The sequence below is a fragment of the Grammomys surdaster genome, unplaced genomic scaffold (assembly GCF_004785775.1).
Source record: "Grammomys surdaster isolate TR1022 unplaced genomic scaffold, NIH_TR_1.0 170, whole genome shotgun sequence".
Lineage (NCBI taxonomy): Eukaryota > Metazoa > Chordata > Mammalia > Rodentia > Muridae > Grammomys > Grammomys surdaster.
In genome coordinates, this window is record NW_021604618.1 from 22,488,998 (window position 1) to 22,501,212 (window position 12,215).

At 43.6% G+C, this 12,215-nt stretch overlaps 1 protein-coding gene across 1 annotated transcript in view; it reads right to left on the reverse strand.

Annotated features, from left to right (window-relative positions):
• The window catches only part of Ehd4 (EH domain containing 4), a 66,198-nt gene that overhangs the window by 33,920 nt on the left and 20,063 nt on the right, over positions 1–12,215 (reverse strand). Inside the window, exon 3 of the mRNA XM_028767083.1 lies at positions 5,616–5,713. Within this exon, the coding sequence (XP_028622916.1) occupies positions 5,616–5,713 (98 nt within the window). The remainder of the gene's footprint in view (positions 1–5,615; positions 5,714–12,215) is intronic.

Sequence of the window (12,215 nt, forward strand, 5' to 3'; positions counted from 1 at the left end):
TGCTAATGAACAGTTCTGAAGTTCACCGCTGTCACAGAAAGGCAGTTAAATCCTCCCTGTCTCAAATACTACCCCTGTGTTGCTTTTATTAGCAGGGTATTTTCTGCTCCCCCGCCCCTTTTTCATCTTGCCAGTTCAAGCAGTCACTGGTTTCAATGAACAGACTGGGAATAACAGATCCAAGGCTTTCTTCAAGACAGAACTTCAGTTTTCATTTGATGAGGTATGATCCCTGGGAGAACAAGCAGACTTGATACAAGAGTTAAGCTAAGAGATTGTTTTTCCCTTCAGACTTCTTTGCACTTCTTTTACTGTTGTTTTGTTTTATTCTGTTTTGAGACAGGGTCTCCTTCTGTAGCCCAGGCTAACCTGCCTCAAACTCTTGTTCCTGAGTGCTGGGGTGTGGGCCACCATGTCTAGTCAAAGGTTTTACTTCACTTGGTTTGTTGTTTGAGACAGGGTCTCACTCTGTACCCAGGCTGACTTCAAAGTTACTATGTATCCTAGGTCACCCTTACACTTGCTAAACTTGCCTCAGTTTACCAAGTACTGGAATTACAGACACGGGCCACCATGTCTGTCTTTTTTTTTTTTTTTTTCTTTTTGGAAGGGAAAAACTCTTCTATTTCTGTTGCCATAATTAGTCTTTAGAGGCTACACAAACTCAGGAATCCACAGAAATAGTCATATACAGCTAAAACAGCACTTCAATGCCCCTGTGCTACAGACATGACTGAGGGCACTGACTGCCATGCTATAATTTTCCGCTGTTTTGCTCAGACACAGATACTATGGTTGGAGCTAAACTTGAAGAGGTTTGTCCCAAATAGCTGGAACATACTGGTTTTCATGCCGAGTCTAGAAGCAAATCCTAGCTGATGTTTAGGTTCTACACGGAATAAATAGTAGTCTAGGAAGCAAACAGTTTGAGAGCCAGAATGATAACAGACTGGGAATAAAAACAAGGAAGTTCATGTGTATAAATGTGTTCTTTTGCCTAATCACATTATGTTAACAATCTGTCATCAGAGCGAAGGAAGGAGCTGCCAAAGAGAGAACTAGAGCAGAATATACCTGCCCACTTCAGAAAAATAATTTGGAAAAATCTGAGTAATCCAGCACACATTCTCTTATTGACAAGAACATTTGTGGGACTTATATGTAGCTGCTACTTGATCTCAATAAACTTATTATAAACATATCAGAATGTTTTTATTCCTGATTGATAAGTATTCAATCCTTCATACTAGCCAAGGAAAGATAATTCAGCAAATAAACCTAATTGTTTGCTCCTAAAGGTTTTCTGCTATGATTAAACTAAAACACATCTGAAGGATCTCATATGGTGTGTATAAAATGGTTACTCCAAAACCAATTACCTAATTAGTCTCATTCATATATTCCTGGTGACTCTAGAGCATAGAACACTCCAATAGGAGGCCGGAGGCAAGAGTACAATGTCCTGACTTCTAAGGTTATTGCTAGAGTCTGTCAGATTCTGCAGAGGTACCTAACTGGTAAAGCCTGCTTCTAAATAAGAGTGGGATGGGCCGGGCGGTGGTGGCGCACGCCTTTAATCCCAGCACTTGGGAGGCAGAGGCAGGTGGATTTCTGAGTTCAAGGCCAGCCTGGTCTACAGAGTGAGTTCCAGGACAGCCAGAACTACACAGAGAAACCCTGTCTCGAAAAAACCAAAAAAAAAAAAAAAAAAAAAAAAGAGTGGGATGGACATGCTTTGCATCAACCCAACACTGTAAAATATACCGTGTTTCTTCTCTCACTGTGACTGGCCTAGAGAAGAGGAATGACTGCAAAACATTCACATTACTTTAGTAACCACACTTGCCTTTCTACCTGGTACAGAACAAAGGCACTGTGCTTATAATGCAATGAGAGAATTAACTTGGATGGGGAGACACATGACTGAACCCCAAGTTCAACAATACCTATTTCTGCTTTTACCACTAAAGTATCTGACTCCTTCCTGAATATATATAATGGGTACTGGTCTCTAAATCTCTGGAGCCTGGTCCTCATTACTCTGGGTAATGTGCACGAGGGTTGCCAGTATGACACACGAAGCCAGCTCTCCATTTCAGGTCCACCCTGTTGAATGTGTGACAGGGTAGCATAACACTCAACTGCCTCACCATCTGCTTGGTCCCAAGCTAACGGCAGACACTGGTTTGCAGGAGTGAGTCAGTAAATCTTCCTGGGGAAGCATACACACACACTCATCCTCCCATAGTTACCACTCGTTCCCAGCAGGCCCTCTGCAGACTCCTCACAGGCAGGAAAGTGGGCTAGCTTCTACACATCTCAGGTTGTCAGCTAATGCTGGAAACAGTTACTCCTCTGAGCCTACTCTCCCTGTCAGTCATTTTTACCCTGCTTCTCAGATCTCACATATCTGCCTGGCAGCTGGGAAAATTCTCATGACTGTTTTCAAGGATGCTTCCTAGAGGTGGGAGGGTGAAGAGCCTTTGGTTCTGTTTGTTCATGGATATGTTCAGGTTTAAATTAGATAACAAATCCTAAACAACTAGCAGCGTTTATAGTACCATACATCAAAGGTCTAGTATACTGTGGCTGTTACATTATTACAAATACACACTTCAAGAGACTAAATCACAGGCTTGTTGACAGTTAAACCTATCAATTGCAAAAAGGGAGATGGAGAGTGGGGATGATACATCAGCACCCCTTCCCTTTTATAGACTTTGTAAGAGATTTAGACACTCACCAATAAAGCCAGCATAGAGTGTTTTGAATGCCCATGCAGTCACAGTTGGTAAGTACTGCACTGGCCAATGCTGACTTTAATTACTAGCAAAGACAGGGCTGTGGTCTTAGCTGGACAGAAGGACAGAAGAACAGAAGGACAGTGTGAGTACATGTGAGATGTGTACAGATGTTGAAGATGAAGCAGATTTAAAGCACTATATATTCTTTACAGTTAACACAGTGAATATGTTAGTTGAATGACTCCAATCGCCAACATGTCCCTAACACCAAAAGGCTTGGGACTCTGGCTATAGTCCACAGCACTGCTGTTTAGGTCACAAGGTCCTTTCCCACCAGTTGCTGTGTACCTTAGAATGTCAGGGACCAGCTGGCGGGCTTGCTATTTCTGTGCATAGGATGTGAATGTACACACAGTAAATTAGACCAGGATGTGAGTCAGATTACATCCAGTGTTGAAAGAAACTGATCTTCAAAGCATACTAGAAGCACCATACCAAGTTTCATCACCACCACGAAGCAGCTATCGTTTGAAGGATACGTAATTACTATACAAAAGAGAAACTATAAGATTATGGAAGGTGAGCATCTTCCAAAGGCTTGACATTGGGGATGAAAGGAAGATAAGGTGGAAGCCACACTGTGGAAGCCCTAAAATTCTGTGGTAAAAAGATTTATAAGGGTCACATATTTCTCCAGAATACTTAAGCAGTAAACAGTAAACTAAGATAGCTCAGAAAAACTGTAGAAGTTGCTTCCCCCCGCCCCCGAAACAAAACACTTTACCAGCCTTTCAGATTAATGGTGGAACTGGAGTGTGTGCTCAATCCCACAGGTATGTGGACATGCCCATGTATGTGACAGCCAGAAGATAATGTTGGCTGTCATTCCTCAGGTGCTATCTACTTTGTTTCCTGAGCCAGGGTCTCACTGGCCTTAGACACATAAGATCCTATCTCAAATAAAACCAAAATCATCTCTGGGTACTACAAAGCTACAAAGATTCACAAAACAAACAAAAAACCTGTAATGCTCTCTATAAGAATGAGTGTTCAGCCGAGCAGTGGTGGCACATGCCTTTAATCCCAGCACTTGGGAGGCAGAGGCAGGCGGATTTCTGAGTTCAAGGCCAGCCTGGTCTACAGAGTGAGTTCCAGGACAGCCAGAGCTACACAGAGAAACCCTGTCTTGAAAAACCAAAAAAAAAAAAAAAAGAACGAGTGTTCATACTATGACAACCACATTATTAGTAAAATAAAATGCATATGCATATGTTCCTTTCATGTTTCCATGGAGACAATTATGACAAAATATCAATTGTAGAACATGTGCTGGGTCAATACATTTCTGTTAGAAATTATGTGTTTAGATACGTAGGAAGAACTGTTCTGACCATGTCAGTTTCTTTATACCTTTACTCATTTGAATTCTTTACAATAGCTATTATTTTTATAACAGAAAACAACCACAAGGATCTTCATGAAAGACCAGTATAAGCCTGCTTTTCTTTTTTTTCCTTAATCATCAGATTCTGTGAAGACTCAAGGTAGTAAATGACACTGTTAATGTCCCTGCAAGAACAGTAAAGAACCATACTAAAGAACCTTGGGAAGGTCTTAGCTCAGGCAGACCCCGCTCTCTGTGGGTCCACAGAATGCCAAAGGAAGGAGGGACACTGGCCACAGAAGCCCTTTAATGCTAGCAAACAGCTTGCATGGACTGAGCAACTACACTTCTGCTTCCTGGACTGTGAAGAGTTCACTGTTGGTCACACTCATGGCTGACTCCAGACTGACTACCACTTAGGTTTAGCATGCGTGGTTTCCCTGGCATGCTGTGCAAAGGGCTGTGAAGCTATTAGCAGGAAGCAATAACAGCAGAGCCCCTCAGAAACATGTTTTCCTTCCAAGGGCAGTATGGTTGAGTAGGTTTGTTTGCCCTATCTCATAACCATAACCTCAGGATCCAACCTGAACTCTTCTGGCCAGGCATTCTCCTCTATGTTGCTCTGTCCTAGGATCTGTCCCATGACCATTTTCTCTAGAAGCGGAGCCAGAAGGCAGCAGTATACCTTTTGCATCCAGTGTCCAGGTCTGGAAACAAACATGGTCTTGTCTGCTAAAGGCTATGGGACCCACGTCATTGTCCAAGCACTTTCTGATCTTCTGATATACAGGCTCTTTCCACATCAGAATTTCCTTTGAGTAATTCTTACTCATCCTTCAGGTCCTGGTTCAAATGTCACTGCCTCAAGAGTACCTCTTTCTATACTCCTGCGCCAGGCCAGGCTCCCTCATGCCTTGATACTGGGATACAGTTGGTGTTTCACCCAATCCTGATGTGGAAAGAGCCTGTATATCAGAAGATCAGAAAGTGCTTGGACAATGACGTGGGTCCCATAGCCTTTAGCAGACAAGACCATGTTTGTTTCCTATTTAGTTCTACGACAACATGAAGGGTGTCTTCTTCATTTCTACTTCCTCAAGGACAGGAACCATGCCTGCTTCTGCTGTGTTCCCATCATGGGATAGAGAGCATCTGCCTAGTAAAAGCTTCCACAGGGCAAGATGATTCAGGGGCTCCTGGGGTAAAATCCATAACAGTGAGAGAAATATATGTGTCCAGGTGAACAATTACCAAGGGTAGTCCCCTCTTGAATGCTGCAGATTCACCTGAGCTGAGTACTAGCTAAAATGGCAGAATCTATGACGCCTCTTCACTTGCTTCTTGGGGCTTCTTTGGCTGCCTAGGATACTGTGGGAGGCCCTGTCCTGGAGGATGGAAAGAATGGGCTGGGAGTAGAAATGCTCTGCTCATAGCTGAGGGGCCTCATACACTCTGGAGAGGGTGTGAGGGGCAGCTGGGGCACTGACCTCGGCTGATGCGCTGCTTCTCCCCAGATAGGATGCCAGGGCTGTCAATGATGCTGATGCTCTTCAGAACTTGGTTGGGCAGCTGTGAGCACATGAATCTGGAAGAGACAGAATAAAATTGGAGCCAGAAACTGGACCTTTCAGAAGTCTCTAACTGTGAGCTCTCCACTCACTGATGTCTGTAAACAGAGCTAGACAGAGACTATAGATACCTGTGAAGTGGACTGTAAAGCAGGGACTTGGAAGAAACTGAAGGTAACTTCACTGGGGCCACAGAACAGACACAATTCCACAGACAGGTGTGGAAGATGAGCTGCAACGCATTTCTACCTGCCACTTGTTCCCTTAGTGTTAATTGTGGTCTATTTATCAAACACTTGGATATATTACAAATATTACCACTTTGATCCCTAAATTGACATCCTTCTATGAATCTCACAAAGGTTAAATAGCTGAGACACTCACAGTTGAGCCGTAAACTCTGTCTGATTCTTACCCCCATATCCCCACCCCATATTCCTACCTCTCCTGTCCTCACCTCCTTGTCCAAGCATCCTAAGTTTCTGTTGCCTCCTTCAGGGTGCACTTCTCCTAGACTAGAATATCTGAGTCTGTCCTATCCTGTCCACTGCTCTGCAGACAGCTAGATGTTCAGGGCTGGTGTCCCCTTCTGATGCTCCAATGACCCAGCATGTAGTCCAAAGACCCTGTGCTTCAAGCTCAGCAAAGGTCAGGTACCTCTGGGTAATATCATCCCTCAGATGCTTAGGAATCTTCAGGCAGTTCTGAGAATAGGTGAGGAGATGCAGTCAACAGAGGTCCTGACCATCTTCAAGCCTCTTTCCTAGTCTCTCTCCCTTGCTACCACCTCCTCCTTCTGACCAGCCACCTCCTCCCTCTGACCAGGGTGCCTGTTGCTTTGCTTCCAGTTATCTGCCCAAACAACTGGGAAGCAGAGTGGGTGGAAGGAACATTTTGACTTGTGCTCTAGCAGACTTGGGCTTAGAATCTCTTCAGCCTTTGTCAATAATTTTCTCTGAGACCTTAGACAAAGGCCTTTCCCTGTGGACCTCAGTTTCCTTCTAAGTAAAGGGAGACAACTAAACAGAATTTGCCCTGTCCTTGGGAGCTTTCCCATTGTGAGGCAATGAGTAATAGCAGGAAGTACCTTGTTACTTCTACCCCAGGCAAAGAGCCTGGTTTGGATCTTTGTTAGGTCTGTGTATGCTTTAAGAGGGAAACAGAGTGCCTCCCCTCTTCCTGTTTTAAAAGTGCCTGACTTCTGTATCTGTGTGGGCAGAGGCTTGAAAACACTTGGGAACAGCTCAGTTCTTCCATTCAGTGGAAGTGGTGGAGATTACTCAGAAAGTAAGTATGTTGGGAATGCAAGACAAGGCACAAGGTGGCCTCACAGCCCCCACAGCTGTGACCGGAGCTGCCGTGCACAGGGGAGGACACTCAGGACCAAGGTGCCATCACTGACACTCATGAGAACTGTCCTTCAAGCGGCTCAGGAATAGATAGTCACACATTCTTTTCTGTACTTCCAAATCAGTCCAAGAGATGAAAGCAAGGCAATTCTGAAGCACAGAACAGTTATGACATCCTGGGGTCTTACAATAATGTTTGGCTGGCAGGAAACTACAAGCTAGTATCTCCCAAGTCAGATTAGTACAACTCAGTGCATAAAGTTGAAAACATCCATAATGTTACAAATAAAGCCAAGTACATGTAAGAGAAACCTTTCATTCATCTTCTCTGGCCCCTCTCACACCATATGTCCAATTGCGCAGTATGAGCAGAGCAGTAATGTGAGCAAAACACAGGAGCCACTAATCACTGCTTGTTTAGTTCTCAGAAAGAAAAGAACCATAATACTCTGCTCTCTAGAACTGGGGAAGGAACAGAGCTCTGAGCACAACTTGGTGGACACTGTGTCTTGTCAGTCTATCTGGGGACAGCTGGCAATGTTAAACATGCCATATCTTTGTGAAACTATTTACACAAACTGTTCTCACAGGAAGGGTGATGTTTCTACAAAACCACAGCCTCACACTCAGTATCAAATTTTCCAAAACACAAAATCACTAGATTTTAGTAAGATGCTAACAGAGAGACTTAATATTCCTATACTGATCACCCCTGGAACTTAAAACAAGAACACGTCAGCAGGTCAGGTGTGTGAGCCACAGAGCAAGAGACCTACCGCTGAGCTATCTCCACACAGCAGCAAGGAGAACTGCCCAAAAAGGAGACTAGCAGAGCTCCAGGGGCACTGGAAAAGGGGCTGCAGAAGCCGGTGCAGGACTGGACTCCATTCTATCAAAGAAACTGTATGGGGTGGGGCAGTGCCAGAGGGCAGAGAGTACAAGCAGGCACTGGGTACTGAGGGTGCCACAGCAGGTATTGCAAGGTTCAGTCTACACATTTAGGCGTGTTCCTAAAAGCACACTCAGCTGTAATCAGGAACCCCTAAAGTTATCATGGCAGTCACCGCTTACCTTTCCATTCTGGGAAAGGAAGGTGAAAGGCAAGATTTGTCATGCCCCTCACAGGAGGACAGGTCAGGAGTTTCTGCTGGAACATTTCCAAGCAGAGATTTGCTGTCCTAAGATGGATTTCCTGCTCTTTCCTGGAGTGACTAAATCAGTACAGACACCTGGCCTCCTCTATCTCACACAAAATGCCGATGTGCTGCAGAGATCCAGGACCTCCCTTGGCTCCCACAAGCTCCTCCCATCGAGCTGATGAACTTTGTTTCCCAAGGTAAAAGAAGAAAACGATCAAGATCTTCACTGGACCCCAAGTCTTGTTATTTCCATGTTTAGGGAAAGTCAAGAGTAGCAAAGGGACAGAGGAAAAAGTGATAGCATCATAAGGTCTCACGCACGTTGCTAGTTCTGCCTCGAAGGAACACAAGGCAGTAAGAGCATTAGGTTACTTAAAACTGCCTACAAAAGCTAAAATTTCAAGTTAATGATTAATGTTTAAAAAATAAATTTGGGCTGGTAAGATAGCTCAACAGATAAAGGTGCTTGCAGCCATTTCTGATGACCTGAGTTCAATCCCCTAGACCTACATGGTAGAAAAAAAAGAACTGATTCCCATAGGTTGTTCTGTGACCTCCTCTCATTCACAGTAGCACACATTCCCTCTCCTGCCAAATAAATAACTATTTAAAAAAATTATAAAACTAAATCTGTAGGCTGAATACTGTGACTCATACCTGCAATCCAAGCATCTGGGAGACCTGGGAGGTAGACTGGGGGACAATCAGGAGACAGGATTATCTTCAGCTACATAGTGAGTTTGAGGCTAGCCTGGGATACATGTGACATCTCCTACCCCTTTAAAGCATAAAACAAACAAACAAAAACTAGATTTATAAAATAATTGGCCAGCACCTTAATACTGATTTTGATTTTTCAATGGAACAGCAAGGTTTATAGCAATTATGATAATATAGCAGTGGTGGCGCACGCCTTTAATCCCAGCACTTGGGAGGCAGAGGCAGGCGGATTTCTGAGTTCAAGGCCAGCCTGGTCTACAGAGTGAGTTCCAGGATAGCCAGGGCTACACAGAAAAACCCTGTCTCGAAAAAACAAACAAACAAAAAAATTATGATAATATAGCACCAGTACTGACCAATCCCTGACCGAATGTCAGGCCTGCTTTACTTTATATGTTCATGAATTAAATCCTTACTGCAATTGGAGAGGTCTTACAAAAGGGCAGACTGGGGCTTGGAAAGTCACATGGTCTCACTTGTCCTAGTCCACCAGTGACAAGTGACAGTGCTGAGATGTAAGCTGGCAGTCCTCGGTGGATCTTAACACATGGCTACTACTATCACTGCACACATTGGAATTACTGCTGAGTCTCTTCGTCACACTCAAGGTAACGTACTGAAACAAAGGGCTGATGTACACTGCCCTGGGGCTTCCATGTGCATACTCTAGCTAACGGTGTGGAGGGTTAGGACAGTTGTGAACAAGAGAGATGTGCACGGTGAGCGCGCTCCCTTGCATAGGTCTCTAAGCCTCTCTAAGCAACTCTACCAGGCTTGTCACTGAGCTTAAGTCAGAACAGTAAGAGAGGCTGGAACAGTTTCAAGGTGCTTCCTTTAATCTTACTTGCTTTACCAACAAATATAAACCCAAAGGTTAGATGATGTGGGTAGAAAAATCTACAAAAAGACCCAGACAACTAAATTATCTCACAGCCCTGCTATAAATGACTGATGTAACTTTCTAGTACCAGGGAGACGTGACATTCACATTTAGACTACATAAATGGCTCTCTCTTGACGGCCATGGAGGGAAGCCAGAAGCAATATGCCACCTTAAAATGATCTGCCCAAACCCAGAGAAAAAGGTACATTTTCTAAAATGCCAGAACCAAAATCATATAAGCAACTGTCAACCAGAAATAATGGTTTGGCATCTGGAGAAATGGCTTGGTGGTTAAGAGCACTGGCTGCTCTACCAAAGGACTTAGGTTTGAATTCCAGAACCCAGGGGATGGCTATTAACTCCAGTTCCAGGGTATCTGAAGACCTCTTTTGGACTCTGTTAGCACCAGGCACAAATATGGCACACAAACACACATAGAGGCAAAACATCCATGTATATAAAATAAAAATCAAACAACAAACTGGGCAGTGGTAGTGCATGCCTTTAATCCCAGTAAGTGACAGAAACAGAGAAAGAGAAACTAAAAAAATTAACTTCTTTTGTGAAAAAGTCATTAAAATTATACTAGATGCTAAAACTAAAAACTATCTGTAGTTTAAAAATACTGTTGTTTTTTAGAAAAGTAAGCTGAGGGAAACCCATAGTATATAATTTATAGTAGACTCCCAGAGGAGAATGTCAGGCACCAGTTCTTGACACTTTTAGAGCTGACTGAAGACACTGGTGTCTTTCAGGACTCATATATAGGGTGCTATGGGCAGTGTCTGTTTGTCCTCTGTGAACTGCCTCCTGATAGACGCTGGGATAGCAACCCCAAAGCACAGCTCCAAAATGGGATGCAGTGAGAATCCCTCAGATGAGGCAGCTTGGTGGAGGGAGGTTGAAACACTGATTGTTAAAGCCTCATTTCAATCAAACACTTTTGTTCTAGACTTAGCTCTTCCTTGTACTGTTCAAGTATGCTGTTTCCTAATTCAAACCGGCCTTTTCAGGAGCTCAGCTCCATTTCACTGAAATGCACCACAGACTCATTGTCTCTAAACAATCAGCCTAGGGGACTAAAGTCCCCAAGATTTGCTTAATGGCAAAGGTGCTGTCATCCTACAGACAGCACTTGATTTTAAGCACCCTAAGAGGTTCTTAACTCTTTTAAAGATGCCCTTGGGAGCAGTGGCTAAAGTCATTAGAAGCACCCCCCCCCCTCATCAAGACTTGGGGAGAAAGCTCTACCCAGAAAACAACTGGTTTTCCTTCCTATTATATTTTGACCTAGTTGCCAGAAAAAGTGTGTCATGCTAAGAGTTCCTGTCTTTTGACGATAATCCTGCTGTATCCCAGAAAGCTGCTACACACACACACACACACACACACACACACACACACACACACACACACGACAGGTGCATTGTCATGCAGATACCACTTAATTGGGCTATCAGCACTGTAGATTTCCATGAGGCACATCTTGTACCTGTGAGCCACACACAGGCACAGCCACCAGGATGGCTTGAAAGTCAGACATTCCTCATTGCTGGGGCACAGGGTGGCAAAGGGTAGGAAGAGGGAAACTTGAATTTCTTCAGCAAATCGCTTCTTTGTTTCTAGTTTTCTTATTTGTGAATTGGCCATTGTATTCTCTGTAGAGAATACACACAAGTAGAGTGCTGATAAAATTATGCAAACTATACCTTGGGAGATAGTATCTTCTCCGTTGTCCTCACTGCACAGCTATCCTGAAGTTAATGGAGGCAGTAGACAGAGTTTAAACACTGCACCCCTGGCCAGCTCAGCACTGTGGTCTCCAGGGCTCAGGCCTGAGTTCTAACCCTAACACTGCCCCTAGGCTGAGTGACCCCCAAAGACATGATTTTATCCCCACTGTTCATCAGTTTCTCATCACTGTAGCCACACCATTCATCTTCATAAGGACTTAAAGTTAATGTATCTCAGCTTTCCATATTGCATATACAAGTAATGTTAGTGCTGGACATATGTTGTATAGTTGTTTGTTTTTTGTTTTTCTATTTTCCTGGACTCAATATGTGACTATACAATGCATGGGTTATTTTCAGTACATTTTAAATTCTAAGATCGTAAAGCCTGCCATTTAAGTCTCTCGCCTATACTTTTCTTCCAGACTCATCTACTCTAAGTTTGAGATCTAAAACATATTACTTCAGGAAAGCAAATCATTTGAGAAAGTAAAACAAACCAATAACCATTCCTCCTGCACATTTCCTTAGAAGTATTGACTTTGCTAAATGAGAATTTGAAAAGAAAAATTCAGCTTATTTTTCTTTAAGGTTTTGTCAGGAAAAGAAAAAAAGCACACACACAAAAGGCAAGGACAATGAATGTTAGGATTCTAAAGCAACCTTCCAGGAGGAAGGCTGCTGGGGCTGCCTCT